Genomic DNA, 25,475 nt, shown 5'->3' on the forward strand with positions numbered 1-25,475 from the left:
ATACAGGGCACTGGCTGGCTTGTGTGTGGGTATGGCAATCCACTGCCGTTTGTCGTGCTGCATGCTGGCAGTGCTTGCTAACTTGTAGTGCAGCACGGCAGTATGTAAGCAGGCCAAAATGAATTGACAACCCAAATCATTGCGTGGGACAGATAGAAATGTGTCACGGACCAAATCCTTTGTGTTTGACACGTGTTCTAAACTTTAGTAACCCCACAGGTAACGTTGTCAACGGAACCATCGGGAAACAGATGGTGGACACCCTGGTGGAGTCCTCCAGCAATGTGGAGATGATCCTCAAGTTCTTTGACATGTTCCTCAAACTCAAAGACCTGACCACATCGGACAACTTCAAGGAGTACGACCCGGAGAGCAAGGGAGTGATCTCCAAGAAGGAGTTCCAGAAGTCCATGGAGAACCAGAAGCAGTACTCCCAGTCAGAGATCGAGTTCTTGCTCTCCTGTGCCGAGGCTGACGAGAACGACATGTTCAACTACGAGGAGTTTGTGAAGCGCTTTCATGAGCCGGCCAAGGACATTGGCTTTAACGTGGCGGTCCTGCTCACCAACCTGTCAGAACACATGCCTCACGACGCCCGTCTGGCCACCTTCCTGGACCTGGCCGAGAGCGTGATAAACTACTTCGAGCCCTACCTGGGCCGCATAGAGATTATGGGTGGAGCCAAGCGCATTGAGAGGGTCTACTTTGAGATCAGCGAGTCTAGTCGTACACAGTGGGAGAAGCCCCAAGTCAAAGAGTCTAAGAGACAGTTTATCTTTGACGTGGTGAATGAGGGTGGAGAGAGTGAGAAGATGGAGCTGTTTGTCAACTTCTGTGAGGACACCATATTTGAGATGCAGCTGGCCTCACAGATCTCTGAGCCTGACGCAGTGGAGCGCCCCGAGGAGGACGACGAGGACAGCCAGAGTGTGACGGAGGAGCCTGAGGAGGAAGAGGAGGAGAGCATGATGGAGTCTCACTCCGCCTTCACCAACTCCTGCGTCTCCATGAGGAAGAACCTGTTCAGCTTCCGCCAGCTGCTGACCTTCAAAAGCATGAGGCGGCAGTACAGGAGGTTCAGGAAGATGAGTGTGAGGGAGATGGTCCAAGGCTTCTTCTCATTCTTCTGGATGATTATCACTGGCGTCTTCCGCTTCCTTTACAACCTGGTGTGGGGCTTCTTCCATATCCTGTGGTCCTCCATGTTTGGCGGGGGCCTGGTGGAGGGGGCCAAGAACATGAAGGTCACAGACATCCTGGGGAACATGCCCGACCCCACACAGTTTGGTATCCATGGTGATGTGCTGGAGACAGAGAAGATGGAGGCGAGTGAGGCGTCATCTGTGGCAGAGATGGGCCACATGGGCCAGGGGGACAAGGCAGAGGCAGATCTGATGGCTGAGCTGCTTAACATCCAAACCAAGAGCCAGGGGGGAAAGCATGCGCCCGAGCCAGGTCTGGGGGACATGGGTGAGGTGGTGGGGGTCGACGCCCCCTCTTTAGCCAGTGCCGTCAAGCAGAAGAAGGCCAAGGTATCTGAATATCCTCTGAAATCACACATTCAGATTTATTACAAGAGTAATGGTTATCTGTGTCAAATCAGGCCTCTGTTATTTGTATGTCACTGAAAATGAACTGTAGTTTAAGCCATTCTTCTCAATGTGCCACAGAACAAATTCTGTTTGGTGTAAATGCATGACATTTGGTGTCTATAGACAGGCCACATTGACAGTCAAAGTTAGAATTTGGAGAAAATGTGAAAATCATTAAAATGACTAAAACCATATAGTATTGTTATTTGACCTGTTCTAAATATGCCAAATGTATGATTCAACTCATTGTCGTTTGTGACCTACAGCAGTTTCTGTATCACACTATATTTAGTCTTTGGACACTTTGAGTTATTTATTTTTTCACACATTTAATTAATCAAGTCATGTGAATACAGGAGGGAGTTCAGATGGGCCTTCGCGCTTCAGCAAACAAGTTACATTACAGCCTTATTCTAAAGTGGATTAAATTTTTAAAATCCTCATCAATCTACAAACACTACCCCATAATGAAAATCATCTTTAGAAATGTTTGCAAATGTATAAAAAAAATAAGATACCTTATTTACATAAGTATTCAGACCCTTTGCTATGAGACTCGAAATTGAGCTCAAGTGCATCCTGTTTCCATTGATCATCCTTGAGATGTTTCTACAACTTGAATGAAGTGGTAAAGTCTGTGGTAAAGTCAATTTATTGGACATGATTTGGAAAGGCACAAACCTGTCTATATAAGGTCCCACAGTTCACGGTATATGTCAGAGCATATATGTTTTTTTACATTTTTTAATTTGACTATTTTCTACATTGTAGAATAATAGTGAAGACGTCACAACTATGAAATGACACATATGGAATCATGTAGTAACCAAAAAAGTGTTAAACAAATCAAAACATTTTATATTTGACATTCTTCAAAGTAGCCACCCTTTGCCTTGAAAGCTTAGCATCCTCTTGGCATTCTCTCAACCAGCTTCACCTGGAATGCTTTTCCAACAGTCTTGGAATTTAATTTGGAACATATATTCACATGGTTTGATTCATGAAATGTGTATATAAAAAAAACAGTAACCCCAAAGACTAAATATAGTACAATATCAAACGCTCACATTGTAGACAAACGCTTTGGCGATTTTAAAACATTTCTTCAGATTTGTCCATCAGTATGCTCACCGAAAAAGTGTACCAAAGTTTTTATTTATTTATTTCCATTATGAACATGAATGGGTTTACCAGGATTCCATGTGTTTCTTGAAGGAGGCTGCGACTAAGGAGCCTACCAACGGAGACCACAAAGCCGAGCCAGAGAAATCAGAGTGAGTGGCCTAATGCGTCCTTGATCTTTGATTTGATTCTCAGTGTGAACACAAGATTCCCTACCTGACTGAGCCGTAACAGCATTTGTTTTGCTCCTACTGGAAGCTGAACTGATTTGGTGAGGGTGCTTGTTGTCAAATCAAAATCAAATCAAATTTTATTTGTCACATACACATGGTTAGCAGATGTTAATGCGAGTGTAGCGAAATGCTTGTGCTTCTAGTTCCGACAATGCAGTAATAACCAACAAGTAATCTAACTAACAATTCCAAAACTACTGTCTTATACACAATATAAGGGGATAAAGAATATGTACATAAGGATATATGAATGAGTGATGGTACAGAGCAGCATAGGCAAGATACAGTAGATGGTATCGAGTACAGTATATACATATGAGATGAGTATGTAAACAAAGTGGCATAGTTAAAGTGGCTAGTGATACATGTATTACATAAGGATGCAGTCGATGATATAGAGTACAGTATATACGTATGCATATGAGATGAATAATGTAGGGTAAGTAACATTATATAAGGTAGCATTGTTTAAAGTGGCTAGTGATATATTTACATCATTTCCCATCAATTCCCATTATTAAAGTGGCTGGAGTTGTGTCAGTGTCAATGTGTTGGCAGCAGCCACTCAATAACAGCCACCACTGTTGGTCTGTCTGTGCATCACCCTGTTTAATGGTGTGTGTTTGTGTCTACAGCCCAGAGGATGGTGAGAAGAAGGACCAGGACAAAGTCAAAGAGGAGGCTCCCCCAGAGCCCTCACCGGAGGAGAAGAAGGCCCCCAAGAAGAGACCGGGACTGAAGAAAGAGTCTCCAGAGGAGTTCATGGCCAGCTTCTTCTCTAGCCTGGACATCTACCAGACCAAGATGCTGGTGAAACCACACACTGATGCTATACCCATTCACATCATTTAGCCCTGTTATCATAATAGCACATTAGTGTTTGTGGTGTTGCATGCTGTATGGCATATTATTGTCTAATATATGCTTGTATGTGTTTTTCAGAACTATCTGGCCAGAAACTTCTACAACCTGCGTTTCTTGGCATTGTTTGTTGCATTTGCCATAAACTTTATTCTGCTCTTCTACAAAGTAAGTCAAACCCTATCTAATCAAATAGAGCACAGTGTTACTATTGGGCTGTCATGGATATACACTGTGAGCGTGTGTTGTGTCAGGTGACTGGAGATGACGGGGATGACGATGATCCAGATCCCTGGAATGGAGGTGGAGCTACTGATGAACAGGATGATGAAGGTGGGATGGAGTATTTTGTCCTGCAGGAGAGCACTGGCTACATGGCACCTACACTGCGCTTCTTGGCCATACTACACACAGTCATCTCTTTCCTGTGTGTGGTGGGATACTACTACCTAAAGGTACATTTTTCAAACACACACATACAGATAACTAACTTATATGCACACACACCAAAATATTTATAATATCCCTTGAGAATAAATGTTTCATCATTATAATGGACTAGTAATAAACACAGCAGTTTTCAAGAAGTCCTTTATATTGTAATATGGGAACTAATCTACCATCAATACATTATTCCCCCTTTTTCTGAAGGTGTATTTGGTAAACACCAGCGTGTGATGATATTATCTCAGACAGTACCTTGTGGGGCTGTGATCTAATGTTCTGTCTGTGTGTCTGTCCGTGTCCCCAAGGTGCCTCTGGTGGTGTTCAAGAGAGAGAAGGAGATCGCCAGGAAGTTGGAATTTGACGGCCTCTACATCACAGAGCAGCCGTCAGACGATGACATCAAAGGGCAGTGGGACCGCCTCGTTATCAACACCCCGTGAGTCATATAGAGCATAACTATAATCATCACCGCAAACTATAATCATCACCGCAATCATCACCGCAAACTATAATCATCACCGCAAACTATAATCATCACCGCAAACTATAATCATCACCGCAAACTATAATCATCACCGCAATCATCACCGCAAACTATAATCATCACCGCAAACTATAATCATCACCGCAAACTATAATCATCACCGCAAACTATAATCATCACCGCAATCATCACCGCAAACTATAATCATCACCACAAACTATAATCATCACCGCAAACTATAATCATCACCGCAAACTATAATCATCACCGCAAACTACAATCATCACCGCAAACTATAATCATCACCGCAATCATCACCGCAAACTATAATCATCACCACAAACTATAATCATCACCGCAAACTATAATCATCACCGCAATCATCACCGCAAACTATAATCATCACCACAAACTATAATCATCACCGCAAACTATAATCATCACCGCAAACTATAATCATCACCACAAACTATAATCATCACCGCAAACTATAATCATCACCGCAATCATCACCGCAAACTATAATCATCACCACAAACTATAATCATCACCGCAAACTATAATCATCACCGCAATCATCACCGCAAACTATAATCATCACCGCAAACTATAATCATCACCGCAATCATCACCGCAAACTATAATCATCACCACAAACTATAATCATCACCGCAAACTATAATCATCACCGCAATCATCACCGCAAACTATAATCATCACCACAAACTATAATCATCACCGCAAACTATAATCATCACCGCAAACTATAATCATCACCGCAAACTATAATCATCACCACAAACTATAATCATCACCGCAAACTATAATCATCACCGCAAACTATAATCATCACCACAAACTATAATCATCACCGCAAACTATAATCATCACTGCAAACTATAATCATCACCGCAAACTCTAATCATCACCGCAAACTATAATCATCACCGCAAACTATAATCATCACCGCAAACTATAATCGTCACTGCAACCTATAATCATCAACTCTTTGGTATTTGAATGTAGTTTTCAGATTGTGGATTACTTGTTTATACCAAGGTTTTTGTTTAACTCCCTGTCTTGTACCTTCTCATTGTAATAATGATATTTTCCATCCTCTTTTGTGTAGTTCCTTCCCTAATAACTACTGGGACAAGTTTGTGAAACGCAAGGTAAGTAGACAGTATTTAATTAATTATTGGTGGAATTGTTATGAATTATTCACCAGATCAATATGACTTGAACATGCACATACTATTTCTACTATTTACTCTGTTTCTCCTTGTTATCATGGCCTGCTGCTGTTAGGTGATCAATAAGTATGGAGATCTGTATGGAGCAGAGAGGATAGCAGAGCTGCTGGGGCTGGATAAGAGTGCTCTGGACTTCAACCCCACAGAGGAGACGGTGGTGAAGGAGGCATCGCTGGTGTCCTGGTGAGACACTGGGAGAGTGGCCTATAATAGAGTTGTCGAGTTAGCATACACAGAGTGAAGTCAAAAACAGTACCATTCACATCAATCCACCTCTTTTGACAGGTTGAGCTCTATTGACACCAAGTACCAGTGCTGGAAAATGGGTGTGGTGTTTACAGACAATGTAAGTGTTCCACATTTACAAAGAGCATAATTTGGTATATGATAACACCACATTATTGTTGACTTGATCTGACTGATCTGTTTCTATGTTGTGTGTCCCTGCAGTCGTTCCTGTACCTGGTGTGGTACACCACCATGTCCATCCTGGGTCACTACAACAACTTCTTCTTCGCTGCCCATCTGTTGGACATCGCCATGGGCTTCAAGACCCTCCGGACCATACTGTCCTCCGTCACCCACAATGGCAAACAGGTGGGTGCAGTTTGGCCACCAGGCAACAGGGGTCAGTGTTGAGTCAGAGCTCTAGTTCTGCCTTGGTATTAACCATAGAGATAATGTACATCACAGTGGAAGTAACCTGAGGTATTCTCTGTCTCAGCTGGTTCTGACTGTAGGTCTCCTGGCGGTGGTGGTCTATCTGTACACTGTGGTGGCCTTCAACTTCTTCCGCAAGTTCTACAACAAGAGTGAGGATGACAACCAGCCCGATATGAAGTGTGACGACATGATGACTGTGAGTCCTTGGATTTTTCACTAACATCATAATGTGGAGGCCACACTAGTTAAAAAATAAATCAATAAATTGAACACCAGCCCAGTTTAACAATCCTGTTTGGTGCCTTGTGAATGGATCTATTCCATTTCCATCCAGCCTCACTCTCTTTCTCACCTTCTCTCTGTCTCTCTCTCCTGCATCAGTGCTACCTGTTCCACATGTACGTTGGTGTGAGGGCAGGGGGTGGAATCGGGGATGAGATCGAGGACCCCGCGGGCGACCCGTACGAGCTCTACCGCATCCTCTTCGACATCACCTTCTTCTTCTTTGTCATCGTCATCCTGCTGGCCATCATACAGGGTACGTACTGTACTAATCTGGATCACAGGAGGCAGTATCTGGGACAGCGAAGGGGACCAGGGTGAGACCCAGCAGGGTCAGTGTCACTCTGGCTCCCTGGTGTCAAAGTCACCCTGCTCCCTATGGTTTGGAAGGGGCTGTGAAAAGGGCTGTGTAGGGAGGGGATTAATCACCCATAGAGAGAGACCCATAACTCGGTCTGTCTGTCTCCACTAGTCTCCACCAGGCCCTTACACACAGGCCCTTAATGTTTCTCTCACAGTCAGAAAGCCTCAAACTTTCCAATGGTTTTTCCACCTCAGACAGAGACAATCAGTCAGCCTCATGTCTCTCCCACAGACACTCAAACTGACTGCTCACCTCACAGTAAGTCTAGAACACACAGACAGATACAGCATGTACCCTAAAACAAGTAAAAGTATAGATACCTTAATAGAAAGTTACTGAAGTAAAAGTGAGTCACCCAGTAAAATCCTACTTGAGTAAAAGTCTAAAAGTATTTGGTTTTAAATATACTTAAGTATCAAAAGTAAATGTAATTGCTAAAATATACTAAGTATCTAAAGTAAAAGTATAAATAATTTCAAAACTATTTGTGTTTAGTGAGTCCACCAGGCCAGAGGCAGTAGTGATGACCACATGTTCTATTGATAAGTGCGTGAATTATTTGACTTTCTTGTCCTGCTTAGCAATCAAAAAAATTACTTTTGGTTGTTAGGGAAAATGTTTGGAATAAAAAGTACATTATTTTCTTGAGGAATGTAGTGAAGTAAAAGTTGTCAAAAAAATAAATAGTTGTGCTAGAGGAGTTACTACAGTTCCGACTACAGACTACTGTACCAATTGGATATCACGAAATTGGGAAGAAAAGGGGCAAAAACAATATTCAGTTCCAGTCAAAAGTTTGGACACATCTTCAAGGGTTTTTCTTTATTTGTACTCATTTCTACATTGTAGAATAATATTAAAGACATCAAAACTGAAATAACACATGGAATCATGTAGTAACCAAAAAAGTGTTAAGCAAATATATTTGACATTCTTCAAAGTAGCCACCCTTTGCCTTGATGACAGCTTTGCACACTCATGGCATTATTTTAACCAGCTTCATGAGGAAGTCACCTGGAATTTACATTTACATTTACATTTTACATTTAAGTCATTTAGCAGACCCTCTTATCCAGAGTGACTTACAAATTGGTGCATTCACCTTATGACATCCAGTGGAACAGCCACTTTACAATAGTGCATCTAGGTCTTTTAAGGGGGAGAAGGATTACTTTATCCTATCCTAGGTATTCCTTAAAGAGGTGGGGTTTCAGGTGTCTCCGGAAGGTGGTGATTGACTCCGCTGTCCTGGCGTCGTGAGGGAGTTTGTTCCACCATTGGGGGGCCAGAGCAGCGAACAGTTTTGACTGGGCTGAGCGGGAACTGTACTTCCTCAGTGGTAGGGAGGCGAGCAGGCCAGAGGTGGATGAACGCAGTGCCCTTGTTTGGGTGTAGGGCCTGATCAGAGCCTGGAGGTACTGAGGTGCCGTTCCCCTCACAGCTCCGTAGGCAAGCACCATGGTCTTGTAGCGGATGCGAGCTTCAACTGGAAGCCAGTGGAGAGAGCGGAGGAGCGGGGTGACGTGAGAGAACTTGGGAAGGTTGAACACCAGATGGGCTGCGGCGTTCTGGATGAGTTGTAGGGGTTTAATGGCACAGGCAGGGAGCCCAGCCAACAGCGAGTTGCAGTAATCCAGACGGGAGATGACAAGTGCCTGGATTAGGACCTGCGCCGCTTCCTGTGAGGCAGGGTCGTACTCTGCGGATGTTGTAGAGCATGAACCTACAGGAACGGGCCACCGCCTTGATGTTATTTGAGAACGACAGGGTGTTGTCCAGGATCACGCCAAGGTTCTTAGCGCTCTGGGACGAGGACACAATGGAGTTGTCAACCGTGATGGCGAGATCATGGAACGGGCAGTCCTTCCCGGGAGGAAGAGCAGCTCCGTCTTGCCGAGGTTCAGCTTGAGGTGATGATCCGTCATCCACACTGATATGTCTGCCAGACATGCAGAGATGCGATTCGCCACCTGGTCGTCAGAAGGGGAAAGGAGAAGATTAATTGTGTGTCGTCTGCATTGCAATGATAGGAGAGACCATGTGAGGTTATGACAGAGCCAAGTGACTTGGTGTATAGCGAGAATAGGAGAGGGCCTAGAACAGAGCCCTGGGGACACCAGTGGTGAGCACGTGGTGAGGAGACGGATTCTCGCCACGCCACCTGGTAGGAGCGACCTGTCAGGTAGGACGCAATCCAAGCGTGGGCCGCGCCGGAGATGCCCAACTCGGAGAGGGTGGAGAGGAGGATCTGATGGTTCACAGTATCGAAGGCAGCCGATAGGTCTAGAAGGATGAGAGCAGAGGAGAGAGAGTTAGCTTTAGCAGTGCGGAGCGCCTCCGTGATACAGAGAAGAGCAGTCTCAGTTGAATGACTAGTCTTGAAACCTGACTGATTTGGATCAAGAAGGTCATTCTGAGAGAGATAGCGGGAGAGCTGGCCAGGACGGCACGTTCAAGAGTTTTGGAGAGAAAAGAAAGAAGGGATACTGGTCTGTAGTTGTTGACATCGGAGGGATCGAGTGTAGGTTTTTTTCAGAAGGGGTGCAACTCTCGCTCTCTTGAAGACGGGAGGGGCGTTGCGGTCAGGGATGAGTTGATGAGCGAGGTGAGGTAAGGGAGAAGGTCACCGGAGATGGTCTGGAGAAGAGAGGAGGGGATAGGGTCAAGCGGGCAGGTTGTTGGGCGGCCGGCCGTCACAAGACCGAGATGTCATCTGGAGAGAGAGGGAGAAAGAGGTCAGAGCACAGGGTAGGGCAGTGTGAGCAGAACCAGCGGTGTCGTTTGACTTAGCAAACGAGGATCGGATGTCGTCGACCTTCTTTTCAAAATGGTTGACGAAGTCATCTGCAGAGAGGAGGAGGGGGGGGGGGAGGAGGATTCAAGAGGGAGGAGAAGGTGGCAAAGAGCTTCCTAGGGTTAGAGGCAGATGCTTGGAATTTAGAGTGGTAGAAAGTGGCTTTAGCAGCAGAGACAGAGGAGGAAAATGTAGAGAGGAGGGAGTGAAAGGATGCCAGGTCCGCAGGGAGGCGAGTTTTCCTCCATTTCCGCTCGGCTGCCCGGAGCCCTGTTCTGTGAGCTCGCAATGAGTCGTCGAGCCACGGAGCGGGAGGGGAGGACCGAGCCGGCCTGGAGGATAGGGGACATAGAGAGTCAAAGGATGCAGAAAGGGAGGAGAGGAGGGTTGAGGAGGCAGAATCAGGAGATAGGTTGGAGAAGGTTTGAGCAGAGGGAAGAGATGATAGGATGGAAGAGGAGAGAGTAGCGGGGGAGAGAGAGCGAAGGTTGGGACGGCGCGATACCATCCGAGTAGGGGCAGTGTGGGAAGTGTAGGGACTTGGAATGCATTTCAATTAACAGGTGTGCCTTGTTAAAAGTTAATTTAAAAGGAATTTCTTTCCTTCTTAATCCATTTGAGCCAATCAGTTGTGTTGTGACAAGGTAGGGTTGATATACATAAGATAGCCCTATTTGGTAAAAGACCAAGTCCATATTATGGCAAGAACAGCTCAAATAAACAAAGAGAAACGACAGTCCATCATCACTTTAAGGTCAGTCAATGCGGAAATGTCAAGAACTTTGAACGTTTCTTCAAGTGCAGTCGCAAAAACCATCAAGTGCTATGATGAAACTGGCTCTCATGAGGACCTCCACAGGAAAGGATGACCCAGAATTACCTCTACTGGAGAGGATAAGTTCATTAGTTACCAGCCTCAGAAATTGCAGCCCAAATAAATGCTTCACAGAGTTCAAGTAACAGACACATCTCAACATCAACTGTTCAGAGGAGACTGCGTGAATCATGGCCTTCATGGTCGAATTGCTGCAAAGAAACCACTACTAAAGGACACCAATCAGAAGAAGAGACTTGCTTGGGCCAAGAAACATGAGCAATGAACATTATACCGGTGGAAATATGTCCTTTGGTCTGATGTGTCCAAATTTGAGATTTTTGGTTCCAACCGCCGTGTCTTTGTGAGATGCAGAGTAGGTGAACGGATGATCTCTGCATGTGTGGTTCCCATCGTGAAGCATGGAGGAGGAGCTGTTATGCTGTGGGGGTGCTTTGCTGGTGACACTGTCAGTGATTTATTTACAATTCAAGGCTCACTTAACCAGCATGGTTACCACAGCATTCTGCAGCAATATGCCATCCCATCTGGTTTGCGCTTAGTGGGACTATAATTTGTTTTTCAACAGGACAATGACCCAACACACCACCAGGCTGTGTAAGGGCTATTTGACCAAGAAGGAGAGTGATGGAATGCTGCATCAGATGACCTGGCCTCCACTATCCCCTGACCGCAACCCAATTTGAGGTGGTTTGGGATGAGTTGGACCGCAGAGTGAAGGAAAAGCAGCCAACAAGTCCTCAGCATAATGTGGGAACTCCTTCAAGACTGTTGGAAAAGCATTCCAGGTGAAGCTGGTTGAGAGAATGCCAAGAGTGTGCAAAGCTGTCATCAAGGCAAAGGGTGGATACTTTGTGGAATCTAAAATATATTTTGATTTGTTTTTAACACTTTTTTGGTTACTACATGATTGTACATTTTGACTGGTATATATATATATATATATATATGTGTGTTAGAGGAATTACATTCCTTTATGTTTTAATTAACCAATTCAATTAAACACTCTGCCCACTCCCAAGAATTTGTAAGACACTTATTTGCATAAAATGGACAGAGACCAGTCTCAAAATCAATCTGTAGCATTTATTCATGCCCGAGATGGCATAGCAGTTCAGACGTCTTTTGTCCTCGTCTTGTCGTGTCGTGTATATATATATATTTACAACTTTTTTCACATACATTTTATTTTTATTTTCCATCAACTCATCTTCAATACACTCTCCTGCAACCTGCCTCACCAATTGATATGTATAAATACGTATTATTTACCTCAAATCTGCAATCCTCCAAGAAGCTAGCCAGAAACTCCAAGAAGCTAGCCAGAAGCTAGCCAGAAGCTAATCAGAAGCTAGTTAGCTTCTTTACTGGCAACTCGTTAGTATTCAGCTAACCACGGTTTGTGGTCATCAGCTATCCTTTAACTCGAAAATCTATCGCCAGTTTTGTACGGCGCAGCGCGGCTCGGAACGGAACATACCGGACCGATTTTTCTCTCCATGTCCCTGGATTTCAACTGCTCTCTGGACATTCACTCCCGGATCTCACAGCTAGCTGGCTGCTATCCGTGTGTCTATCTGCTTTCGTCGATTCCGGAGCAAACATCAATTACTCCGGAGCTAGCCAGCTCCGTCAATCACTCCTGGGCTGCAGTCACCTATCCGGACCCGTTTTACTGCCTACGCGGAGCCCCACCGGGCCTTCACAACTGGACTGCCGACGTTATCTACCCGAAGGAGATCCGGCTGAACGCCCATCTGCGGCCTGCTAACCGTTAGCTGTCTTACCGGCTGCTCTCAGAATAGACAATCGGACAATTTATTTATTTTTATTTTTATTATGTTTCTTCTTGGGCCTCTATAACTATATCTATTGTTTTTATTTTTTTGTTGTTGTGTGATTTGGACTAATCCCCTCTACAACACGGAACTCCACTAATCTACTGACGGAACGCAAGAGGTGGCTAACAACAGACCTCCATCCTATGCTAGCTTGCTACCGATGTCCTGGCTAGCTGTCTAAATCGCCGTGACCCCCAAACCAACCTCTCCACTCCCTGGACCCTTTTGATCACTCGACTAAGGATGCCTCTCCTTAATGTCAATATGTCTTGTCCATTGCTGTTCTGGTTAGTGTTTATTGGCTTATTTCACTGTAGAGCCTCTAGTCCTGCTCACTATACTTTATCCAACTTATTAGTTCCACCACCCACACATGCAATGACATCTCCTGGTTTCAATGATGTTTCTAGAGACAATATCTCTCTCTTCATCACTCAATACCTAGGTTTACCTCCACTGTATTCACATCCTACCATACCTTTGTCTGTACATTATACCTTGATGCTATTTTATCGCCCCCAGAAACCTCCTTTTACTCTCTGTTCCAGACGTTCTAGACGACCAATTCTTATTGCTTTTAGCCGTACCCTTATTCTTCTCCTCCTATGTTCCTCTGGCGATGTAGAGGTGAATCCAGGCCCTGCAGTGCCTAGCTCCACTCCTATTCCCCAGGCGCTCTCTTTTGATGACTTCTGTAACCGTAATAGCCTTGGTTTCATGCATGTTAACATTAGAAGCCTCCTCCCTAAGTTTGTTCTTTTCACTGCTTTAGCACACTCTGCCAACCCGGATGTTCTAGCTGTGTCTGAATCCTGGCTTAGGAAGACCACCAAAAATTCAGAAATTTTAATTCCAAACTACAACATTTTCAGACAAGATAGAACTGCCAAAGGGGCGGTGTTGCAATCTACTGCAAAGATAGCCTGCAGAGTTCTGTCCTACTATCCAGGTCTGTACCCAAACAATTTGAACTTCTACTTTTAAAAATCCACCTCTCTAAAAACAAGTCTCTCACCGTTGCCGCCTGCTATAGACCACCCTCTGCCCCCAGCTGTGCTCTGGACACCATATGTGAACTGATTGCCCCCATCTATCTTCAGAGCTCGTGCTGCTAGGCGACCTAAACTGGAACATGCTTAACACCCCAGCCATCCTACAATCTAAACTTGATGCCCTCAATCTCACACAAATTATCAATGAACCTACCAGGTACCCCCAAAGCCTTAAACACGGGCACCCTCATAGATATCATCCTAACCAACTTCCCCTCTAAATACACCTCTGCTGTCTTCAACCAAGATCTCAGCGATCACTGCCTCATTGCCTGCATCCGTAATGGGTCAGCGGTCAAACGACCTCCACTCATCACTGTAAAACGCTCCCTGAAACACTTCAGCAGGCAGGCCTTTCTAATCGACCTGGCCGGGGTGTCCTGGAAGGATATTGATCTCATCCCGTCAGTAGAGGATGCCTGGATATTTTTTTTAAATGCCTTCCTAACAATCTTAAATAAACATGCCCCATTCAAGAAAATTAGAACCAGGAACAGATATAGCCCTTGGTTCTCCCCAGACCTGACTGCCCTTAACCAACACAAAAACATCCTATGGCGTTCTGCATTAGCATCGAACAGCCCCCGTGATATGCAGCTGTTCAGGAAAGCTAGAAACCGTTATACACAGGCAGTTAGAAAAGCCAAGGCTAGCTTTTTCAAGCAGAAATTTGCTTCCTGCAACACTAACTCTAAAAAGTTCTGGGACACTGTAAAGTCCATGGAGAATAAGAACACCTCCTCCCAGCTGCCCACTGCACTGAAGATAGGAAACACTGTCACCACTGATAAATCCACCATAATTGAATAAGCATTTTTCTACGGCTGGCCATGCTTTCCACCTGGCAACTCCTACCCCGGTCAACAGCACTGCACCCCCAACAGCAACTCGCCCAAGCCTTCCCCATTTCTCCTTCTCCCAAATCCATTCAGCTGAAGTTCTGAAAGAGCTGAAAAATCTGGACCCCTACAAATCAGCCGGGCTAGACAATCTGGACCCTTTCTTTCTAAAATTATCTGCCGAAATTGTTGCCACCCCTATTACTAGCCTGTTCAACCTCTCTTTCGTGTCATCTGAGATTCCCAAAGATTGGAAAGCAGCTGCGGTCATCCCCCTCTTCAAAGGGGGGGACACTCTTGACCCAAACTGCTACAGACCTATATCTATCCTACCATGCCTTTCTAAGGTCTTCGAAAGCCAAGTCAACAAACAGATTACCGACCATTTCGAATCTCACCATACCTTCTCTGCTATGCAATCTGGTTTCAGAGCTGGTCATGGGTGCACCTCAGCCACGCTCAAGGTCCTAAACGATATCTTAACCGCCATCGATAAGAAACATTACTGTGCAGCCGTATTCATTGATCTGGCCAAGGCTTTCGACTCTGTCAACCACCGCATCCTCATCGGCAGACTCGACAGCCTTGGTTTCTCAAATGATTGCCTCGCCTGGTTCACCAACTACTTCTCTGATAGAGTTCAGTGTGTCAAATCGGAGGGTCTGCTGTCCGGACCTCTGGCAGTCTCTATGGGGGTGCCACAGGGTTCAATTCTTGGACCGACTCTCTTCTCTGTATACATCAATGAGGTCGCTCTTGCTGCTGGTGAGTCTCTGATCCACCTCTACGCAGATGACACCATTCTGTATACTTCCGGCCCTTCTTTGGACACTGTGTTAACAACCCTCCAGGCAAGCTTCAATGCCATACAACTCTCCTTCCGTGGCCTCCAATTGCTCTTAAATACAAGTAAAACTAAATGCATGCTCTTCAACCGATCGCTACCTGCACCTACCCGCCTGTCCAACATCACTACTCTGGACGGCTCTGACTTAGAATACGTGGACAACTACAAATACTTAGGTGTCTGGTTAGACTGTAAACTCTCCTTCCAGACCCATATCAAACATCTCCAATCCAAAGTTAAATCTAGAATTGGCTTCCTATTTTGCAACAAAGCATCCTTCACTCATGCTGCCAAACATACCCTTGTAAAATTGACCATCCTACCAATCCTCGACTTTGGCGATGTCATTTACAAAATAGCCTCCAATACCCTACTCAACAAATTGGATGCAGTCTATCACAGTGCAATCCGTTTTGTCACCAAAGCCCCATATACTACCCACCATTGCGACCTGTACGCTCTCGTTGGCTGGCCCTCGCTTCATACTAGTCGCCAAACCCACTGGCTCCATGTCATCTACAAGACCCTGCTAGGTAAAGTCCCCCCTTATCTCAGCTCGCTGGTCACCATAGCATCTCCCACCTGTAGCACACGCTCCAGCAGGTATATCTCTAGTCACCCCCAAAACCAATTCTTTCTTTGGCCGCCTCTCCTTCCAGTTCTCTGCTGCCAATGACTGGAACGAACTACAAAAATCTCTTAAATTGGAAACACTTATCTCCCTCACTAGCTTTAAGCACCAACTGTCAGAGCATCTTACAGATTACTGCACCTGTACATAGCCCACCTATAATTTAGCCCAAACAACTACCTCTTTCCCAACTGTATTTAATTTATTTATTTATTTTGCTCCTTTGCACCCCATTATTTTTATTTCTACTTTGCACATTCTTCCATTGCAAAACTACCATTCCAGTGTTTTACTTGCTATATTGTATTTACTTTGCCACCATGGCCTTTTTTGCCTTTACCTCCCTTCTCACCTAATTTGCTCACATTGTATATAGACTTGTTTTTTTACTGTATTATTGACTGTATGTTTGTTTTACTCCATGTGTAACTCTGTGTCGTTGTATGTGTCGAACTGCTTTGCTTTATCTTGGCCAGGTCGCAATTGTAAATGAGAACTTGTTCTCAACTTGCTTACCTGGTTAAATAAAGGTGAAATAAAAAAATAAATAAAAAATATTCTCGAGAGTACTGAACATGATACAATTTACAACAGGTTATAAACTGAAAATGATGTCATTAGGTTTCAAACTGTCCCGTCCCTCCTCCACTCCGGTACAATGGCAGTATAGTTCTCAAGCCTTCCTACATCGACCCCCACCAGTATAGATAATTTATGACCAAGCCAAGGCCTTCCTGTGTAGATGAGCATTCTAGCCAGTCTGACGATAAGTTCATTAGTTTCTACCAAGGAACAGACAGTCATTGTTCTAATTCTTGATTATAATTACACACATTATATTCAGTCCTAGTATTAAAATAAAATTAATACATCTATACAGTAACATAATATTATTCTGATTAGTCAGTCCTGATTGAAATGTATACATAATTAGTCATTATTGATTAAAAAAAATCCCTTAACAATATATATATAGTAAAGTACAGATACTCAAAAAAAATACTTTAGTAGTACTTTAAAGTATTTTACCTAAGTACTTTACACCACTGCCTAAAGTGATGCTGCTTCCCATAGTCAGCTGCTGTTCAACCATTGAAATATTTTACATTGCAATACAAAAAGCTGTGGGGGGGAGGAGAATTGTGTTAAGTTGCCCTGTCCATAAAGAGACATCTTCACTGGTTGTGTGTCTGTAGGTCTGATCATTGATGCTTTTGGAGAGCTGAGAGACCAACAGGAGCAAGTGAAAGAGGATATGGAGGTGAGAGACTTTGGTTTACTTTCATCTGTAGTGCAGGTCAACAAAAGACAATGTTTGAGTGTTTCATCTATTTTTCTCCTCAGACCAAATGTTTCATCTGTGGCATCGGTAATGACTACTTTGACACGACGCCTCACGGCTTTGAGACACACACCTTACAAGAGCACAACTTGGCCAACTACCTGTGAGTATCTAGACTGAATGTAACCCGGCACTTAAAAGCTAGACTTTTTTTGTCTCTGAAGTATCAATTAGCTGACAGGTCTTTCGTCTTCCTGCATATTTATACCCACTTGTTTACTATTAAACCACCTGATGGATGGCTTTTACACAACAGTTGATGGTATCTATGCCCCAGTAAAAAAATAAATAAACAGTGTCCATCAGCCAGCATTCTTCCACCCTCTATAAGCTCAGTGCTCATCTATTGTTTCTGTGCTAGCTAGCTGGAAAATAGGAAGCCATGTGGTCTTCATCTGCCCACTCAGTCAACTGGAGGAGGACATAACGCTAACCTTACTAGCTCATTTGTTTAGGTTGATTGGAAAATAGGTGTGTGATATCATCTTATGTATGCATCATACATTTTGATTTGGTGTGCAGTGGAACTCAGTACTCAGTACTCTGATGGTTGAGGATAAGACACATGGATGATTGATAAGATCATCAAGAACATTATGCTCGAATGAGGCTTTAATTTTCTCCTGCTATAGCCATTTGTAGTTGTGAAAGAGGTCAGTTGATCTTTGAGATGTTGAATGATGCAAGTGAAATATGACTGTGGATCAAGTGGGAATTTTCATGTATCTCAAATCTATTTGACTTGACAGGTTTTTCCTGATGTATCTTATCAACAAAGATGAGACAGAACACACCGGTCAGGTATGGCGCTTGTCACTCTTTTGACCCCTTTGTCCTGTGAAAAGGTTGTCATATCAGGACCCAAAGTTAACTGTGACTCACCAGTTTTTAGGCTCGGCTCATTTGCTGCTATAGATTGACCAGTCTTTTTGTCTGCTTCCTCCAGGAGTCATACGTGTGGAAGATGTACCAGGAGAGGCTCTGGGACTTTTTCCCTGCTGGAGACTGTTTCAGAAAGCAGTATGAGGACCAGCTTGGATAGAGCTGACAGACAGGTCGCTGTCATCCTACGGACAGGACTACAGTCCTACAAAGAGCTGCTCCAGGTACACTCCCACTTCCTCCTAACAGCTAGCTGATGACGGTTGGTAACCATTCACCGGCCTATTGCCTCCTCTAAATGTGTGAGACTAGAGGAGAGGGGAGATGCTATCTTCCATGTGATGGAATAACCATTTTCACATCAACGTCAAATGTACCTGTACATGTTACCTTTGGTACAGGGCCAACCTCCAAGAAAGTGACTATATTACAACCTGCCCAGACAGATTTCAGTTTTGAACATTTTTTTCTTCTTTTTTGACGTGTTGCCTTTTCCTCCACACAACCCCGAACCATTGCACAATTATTGGTCTTTTTGAGAAACACTGGGTTGTGTGGGGTTATGGGACAACGTGTGAGTCTTGGCCCGTTGCAATATGCACAAGAAGACTATTTCAATATTTCAAGAATGTTGAAAATGAGACTTATGCCAAAAGATAGATGGGCAGATTTTTACAGAGAGCATACTGTATGTGATTTAACAAAGTTTAAAAAATGTTGTTCGAGTAATGTGCTTTCAGATATGAAGTATTGATTATAGAGGACTTAAACCAGGGGAAATGTTGATTATATGATAAAAATGCCTGAATCAAGTACTTGATGAAGTGCCTTATCTACATTACAACGGAGCTATGCAAAACCATGTGTTTTTCTTTCTGCAATGGATGTGCAGTAGTTTCCTGGACCAGAAACAAGCAGCTGTTCAGAGTCATTACTTTGTGGCTTATGTTTTTAATTTGAAAATTGATGAGCAGTGTTGAGTATTTTGCCAACTGCAGAATCTACACTTTGAAAAAAAGGCTCTGGATAGAACCAAAACGGTTGTATTGCTTGCTTCATATACTGTATGGCAACCTTATAGGTTCAATATAGAACCCTTTTGCAGGGTTCTTTGATCAGACCCCAGGGTTCTTCACTGACCCAACATTGGTTCCATATAGAACCATTGGGTTCCATATAGGGTTCTATATGGAACCAATTTCAGTTCTATATATAACCTTAAGGGGTGCCATATATGACGCAAGCATGGAACCCTTTTTGGTTCTATCCAGAACCTTTTTATCTAAGAGTGTAACTGCAAACGAGTATAAATTACACACTCGTCTTAGTATATCATATGTCCGAATTTATTAAACACCTTGAAACAAAAAATAAATTGCTATTGTATGGCTATTTGTATGTAGTAGCATTGCTGAACCGTGCATTTCCCTGAAGGACAAATAAAGAAATCAATTAAATAACTGGAGTCACTTCACACAGTGTTTCTTGTTGGATTTTACTATCTATCTTTTTTGCTATAGTTAAGGACAAAGTATGTCGCCTACAGTACAAACTACAGCAAACTTGCGTGTAATAGCTCACTGTCCAGTTGCTCCTTTACTGACACCTAATCACCTCCCGATGTGACTCGTGAGTTCATATCAGGGGATTTAGCTTTTTTTTTTTAAGCATTGCGTCATTTCCCCTAAAAGATAATGGGCATGTGAAGCTGAGCCTGGCTCTCCTTTACCTAACCACTCTTTGAATGACAAATATAACCTACAGTTTAGGGCTGACTGTTAGGTGTTAGCTAGGGTGGCTTTGAAGGTTTGCCACATTCAGCTTCCACATTTAGTATTTAAATTTGTATTATCAGTAAGGTAGTATAATCAGTCCTAGCTTTTGATTTTAGCTAGTAGCTACTGAATAGTGTTGGTCAGTCCAGTCCTACCTAGGTGCAGGAGGCATGCAGGAGATCAGCAGGCTGGTTCCCTGCCTTGGCCGATGGGAGTTTTATCCCTAGTACTCACGGTGCCACCTGTCAGTTCGTATTATGTCCCTCCCACCTCAGGGGGCAAATTTATTGAAAATGAAATATCTCATTTACATACACTGCATGACCAAAAGTTGGTCCCCTCTTTGCTGCTATAACAGCCTCCACTCTTCTGGGAAGGCTTTCCACTAGATGTTGGAACATTGCTGCTGGGACTTTCTTCCATTCAGCCGCAAGAGCATTAGTGAGGTCAGGCACTGATGTTGGGTGACTAGGCCTTGCTCGCAGTCTGCGTTCCAATTCATCCCAAAGGTGTTTAATGGCGTTGAGGTCATTGCTAGACTTCCATGTTCAAGTCTTTCCATAGATTTTCAAACCAATTTAAGTTAAAACTTTAACTTGGCCACTCAGGAACATTCAAAGTAATCTTGGTAAGCAACTCCAGTGTGTTTGTCCTTGTGTTTTAGGTTATTGTTCTGCTGAAAGGTGGATTTGTCTCCCCGTGTCTGTTGGAAAGCAGACAACCAGGTTTTCCTCTAGGATTTTGTCTGTGCTTAACTCTATTCCATTTATTTTTTATCCTTAACTCCCTAGTCCTTTCTGATGACAAGCATACACATAACATGATGCAGCCACCACCATATGAAGAGTGGTACTCAGTGATGTGTTGGATTTGCCCCAAACATAAAGGTTTTTATTCAGAACATTAAGTTAATTTATGCATATTCAATATTCAACGTCTGCTAATAATATTCAATGTCTGCTTTTTTAATTTTACCCATCTACCAATAGGTGCCCTGCTTTGCAAGATATTGGAAAACCTCCCTGGTCTTTGTGGTTGAATCTGTGTTTGAAATTCACTGCTTGACCGAGGGACCTTACAGATAATTGAATGTGTGGGGTACAGAGATGAGGAAGTCATTCAAAAATCATGTTAAACACGGTTATTGCACACAGTGAGTCCATGCAATTTATTAGGTGACCTGTTAAGGACATTTTTACTCCTGAACTTATTTAGGCTTGCCATTACAAAGGGGCTGGATACTTAAAAACATAATTCCTCTTTGACATTATAGGGTATTGGGTGTAGGCCAGTCACACACAATCTACATGTAATCCATTTTAAATCCAGGCTTTCTGTTGGCACTGGTATTGTGTATAACCTTCTCAGGCATGAAACATGGACTGTTTCCCAGATAGCTCACGCCCACATCCAACACCACAACATGACACAGAGAACATGAAGATTTACAGCACCTGCTACACAGCCCATTTCTCAACCTGCAACTAAGAATAGCCTACTGTATGGATGCTACGGCAGACATGGCTGGGAATCGATCCTGCTGCTCTCCGTAACATCGCTGATGGCCTGACCAATGAGCCAGCAGCAGAACACAACCCACACCTTTTAACCCCATCTCCTGTGACCTCACATCATGCACGCTGGACAAACAAGACTCAGAAATGACCATGTCATTATCTCCCACAGAATGGGAACTGAGAGAGAGGCTATTAACAAGGGCCATTATAATGTTTCTTGTCACATCTCAGTGCACCTGGTGTCTGACCTTCTGCTCCGTCTGGTCATTCAGCAAGATGCATGGCCGGACACCGGATGACCAAGGGACAATGACCATACTCAAGGGACATATTCCACTTAATTTAACCACACTCCTATTCGAGACCTGGACCCCATTGACTAAAATATTTACAAGCCACTTTACGAGTATTATTGTCAAGTGGTACCTTAATAATTTTGTAGAGCCAAGAGAACTACTGAAATATGTCATGTACAAGTGCATTCGGAAAGTATTCAGAACCCTTGACTTTTTTTGTGTTACAGCAGTATTAAATTGTTTTTTTCCTTCATTAATTTACAAACAATACCCTAGAATGACAAATCAAAAACCATTTTATAGACATTTTTAGCTAATAAAATAAAAAATGACATCACATTTACATAAGCATTGAGACCCTTTACTCAGTACTTTGTTGAAGCACCTTTGGCAGCAATTACAGCCTACACCTGTATTTGGGGATTTTCTCTCATTCTTCTCTGCAGATCCTCTCAAGCTCTGTCAGGTAGGATGGGGAACGTTGCTGCACAGCTATTTTGAAGTTTCTCTAGAGATGTTCTATTTGGTTCAAGTCCGGGCTCTAGCTGGTCACTCAAGGACATTCAGAGACTTGTCCCGAAGCCACTCCTGCGTTGTCTTGGCTGTGGGCATAGGGTCGTTGTCCTGTTGGAAGGTGAACCTTCACCCCAGTCTGAGGTCCTGAGCGCTCTAGAGACAAGGATGTCTCTGTACTTTGATCAGTTCATCTTTGCCTCATACCTGACTAGTCTCCCAGTCCGTGCCGCTGAAAAACATCCCCCTACGGCTTGATGCTGCCACCACCATGCTTCACCGTAGAGATGGTGCTTGGTTTCCTCCAGACTTGGCGCTTGGCATTCAGACCAAAGAGTTCAATCTTGGTTTTATCAGACCAGAGAATCTTATTTATCATGGTCTGTGAGTCTTTAGGTGCCTTTTGGCAAACTCCAAGTGGGCTGTCGTGTGCCTTTTACTGAGGGACTTCCATCTGGCCACTCGACCATAAAGGCCTGATTGTTGGTGCTGCAGAGATTGTTGTCCATCTGGAAGGTTCTCCCATCTCCACAGACGAACTCTAGAGCTCTGTCAGAGTGACCATCGGGTTCTTGGTCACCTCCCTGATCAAGGCCCTTCTCCCCCGATTGCTCAGTTTGGCCTGGCAGCCAGCTCTAGGGAGAGTCTTGGAGGTTCCAAACGTCTTCCATTTAAGAAGGATGTGTTCTTGGGGACCTTCAATCATTTTTTTGTACCCTTCCCCATATCTGTGCTTCGACACAATCCTGTCTCGAAGCTCTACAGACAATTCCTTCAATTTCATGGCTTGGTTTTTGCTCTGACATGCACTGTCATCTGTGGGACCTCAAATAGACAGGTATGTGCCTTTCCAAATCAATTGAATTTACCACAGGTGGACTCCAAGTTGTAGAAAAATCTCAAGGATTATCAATGGAAACAAGATGCACCTGAGCTCAATTTCAAGTCTCATAGCAAAGGGTCTGAATACTTCTGTAAATAAGGTATTTTTGTTTTTGCTTTGTCATTATGCCGTATTGTGTGTAGATTGCTGAGGATTTATTTAATACATTTTAGAATAAGGCTGACGTAACAAAATGTGGAAAAAGTCAAGGGGTCTGAATACTTTCCGAAGGCACTGTATATTGTCGTGTCTTTTTATGGTTCATTGAACGAGCATGGGTAATAGTGTTTAAACACTTTACAATGAAGATCTGTGAAGTTATTTGAATTTTTACGAATTATCTTTGTCAGACAGGGTCCTGAAACATTTATTTTTTTGCTGGGTTTATCTCTGAAGGTTTAGATCTTGAGTTAGTCACCTCATACAAGTTCTGTACTTCGGAGTATGGCTAGACGGTACACTGTCCTTCTCTCAGCACATATCAAAGCTGCAGGCTAAAGGTAAATCTAGACTTGGTTTCCTCTATTGTAGTCAATCGCTCCTCTTTCACCCCAGATGCCGTACTAACCCTGATTCAGATGACCATCCTATCCATGCTGGATTACGGAAACATCATTTATAGATCGGCAGGTAAGGGTGCTCTCGAGCGGCTAGATGTTCTGTACCATTCGGCCGTCAGATTTGCCACCAATGCTCCTTATAGGACACATCACTGCATCACTATATACTCCTCTGTAAACTGGTCATCTCTGTATACCCGTCGCAAGACACACTGATTGATGCTTATTTATAAAACCCTCTTAGCCCTCACTCCCTCCTATCTGAGATATCTACTGCAGGCCTCATTCTCCAAATACAACATCCGTTCTGCCAGTCACATTATGTTAAAAGTCCCCAAAGCACACACATCCCTGGGTCGCTCGTCTATACAGTTCGTTGCAGCTAGCAACTGGAACGAGCTGCAACAAACACTCAAACTGGACAGTTTTATCTCAATCTCTTCATTCAAAGACCCAATTATGGACACTCTTACTGACAGTTGTGGTTGCTTTGCGTGATGTATTGTTGTCTCTACCTTCTTGCCCTTTGTGCTGTTGTCTGTGCCCAATAATGTTTGTACCATGTTTTGTGCTGCTACCATGTTGTGTTGCTACCGTGCTGTGTTGTCATGTGTTGCTGCCTTGCTATGTTGTTGTTTCTTTATGTAGTGTTGTCTCTTATCTTGATGTGTGTTTTGTCCTATATTTATATTTATTTATATATTTTTCCCAGCCCCCGTCCGTCCCCGCAGGAGGCATTTTGCCTTTTGGTAGGCCTTCATTTTTAAATACGATTTTGTTCTTAACTGACTTGCCCAGTTCAAATTTGAACCAAGATGGCGCTGCAGTAGGACGTGTGTGTCTATCTTTGTCTTATCCCATGTAAATAGCCGGTCTTTTTCATATATATCTTAATCTCACAATCTATCTACAAATTAAATATACTTTCCTGCAACCCGCCTCACCCAATGTGGTACGGATCTGCTATTTTTATTCCTTATAACTTGAACTTCCATCAGGAGCTAGCCAGCTAACTAGCTACTAGTCTTTGTTAGCCACGGCTAGCGGTCCTCGCCTTTTCCCCCCGTCATCAGCCAGCCTTAGCTCGGACAACACCTGCCAGTCTGCACAGCGCGATATCAATGCATAGCATATCGGACTGCTTCTCTCTACCATATCACCGGATTCCTACCGCTCTGGACCATTACACCGGATCATTACTCCGGATCATCGCAGCTAGCTAGCTGCAAACGTGTGGCTACTGTTAGCCTCTGTCCTGAAGCAAGCACCAGCTAGCCTTGAGCTAGCTTCGAGCTAGGCCCATATTCTAACTAATTTTAGGGCTACAATACCTCCTTTGCCAATTGGCCTGGACCCTTTATTGTCGACACGGAGCCCCGCCGATCCATCACGAGTGGACTGCCGACGTGATCCCCCGATGTGGTCTCAACAGGCTATTATGTTACGATGTCGTCGAACAACTAGCCCCGGCTCGCTAGCTTTTCTGACCGCTGTGTCCCCTGCTCGCCTAGCGTAGTAGTGACTACCGAACATCACCCTGACTCACCTTTTGCTGCTCTTTTGACCC

At 43.8% G+C, this 25,475-nt stretch overlaps 1 protein-coding gene across 1 annotated transcript in view; it reads left to right on the top strand.

Moving 5' to 3' along the window:
• Positions 1–19,812, top strand: part of LOC115138476 (ryanodine receptor 3-like) — a 180,874-nt gene extending 161,062 nt beyond the window's left edge. The window contains exons 89-104 of the mRNA XM_065025690.1: positions 220–1,532; positions 2,808–2,866; positions 3,583–3,757; positions 3,890–3,976; positions 4,063–4,263; positions 4,561–4,691; positions 5,869–5,911; positions 6,048–6,175; positions 6,278–6,338; positions 6,443–6,589; positions 6,717–6,851; positions 7,037–7,193; positions 17,337–17,401; positions 17,485–17,585; positions 18,232–18,283; positions 18,429–19,812. Coding sequence (XP_064881762.1) covers positions 220–1,532; positions 2,808–2,866; positions 3,583–3,757; positions 3,890–3,976; positions 4,063–4,263; positions 4,561–4,691; positions 5,869–5,911; positions 6,048–6,175; positions 6,278–6,338; positions 6,443–6,589; positions 6,717–6,851; positions 7,037–7,193; positions 17,337–17,401; positions 17,485–17,585; positions 18,232–18,283; positions 18,429–18,524 — 2,951 coding nt within the window. The 3' untranslated portion in view covers positions 18,525–19,812. The remainder of the gene's footprint in view (positions 1–219; positions 1,533–2,807; positions 2,867–3,582; positions 3,758–3,889; positions 3,977–4,062; positions 4,264–4,560; positions 4,692–5,868; positions 5,912–6,047; positions 6,176–6,277; positions 6,339–6,442; positions 6,590–6,716; positions 6,852–7,036; positions 7,194–17,336; positions 17,402–17,484; positions 17,586–18,231; positions 18,284–18,428) is intronic.
• The last annotated feature ends 5,663 nt before the right edge of the window (positions 19,813–25,475 follow it).

The sequence above is a fragment of the Oncorhynchus nerka genome, linkage group LG12 (genome assembly GCF_034236695.1).
Source record: "Oncorhynchus nerka isolate Pitt River linkage group LG12, Oner_Uvic_2.0, whole genome shotgun sequence".
NCBI classification, from domain to species: Eukaryota; Metazoa; Chordata; class Actinopteri; order Salmoniformes; family Salmonidae; genus Oncorhynchus; species Oncorhynchus nerka.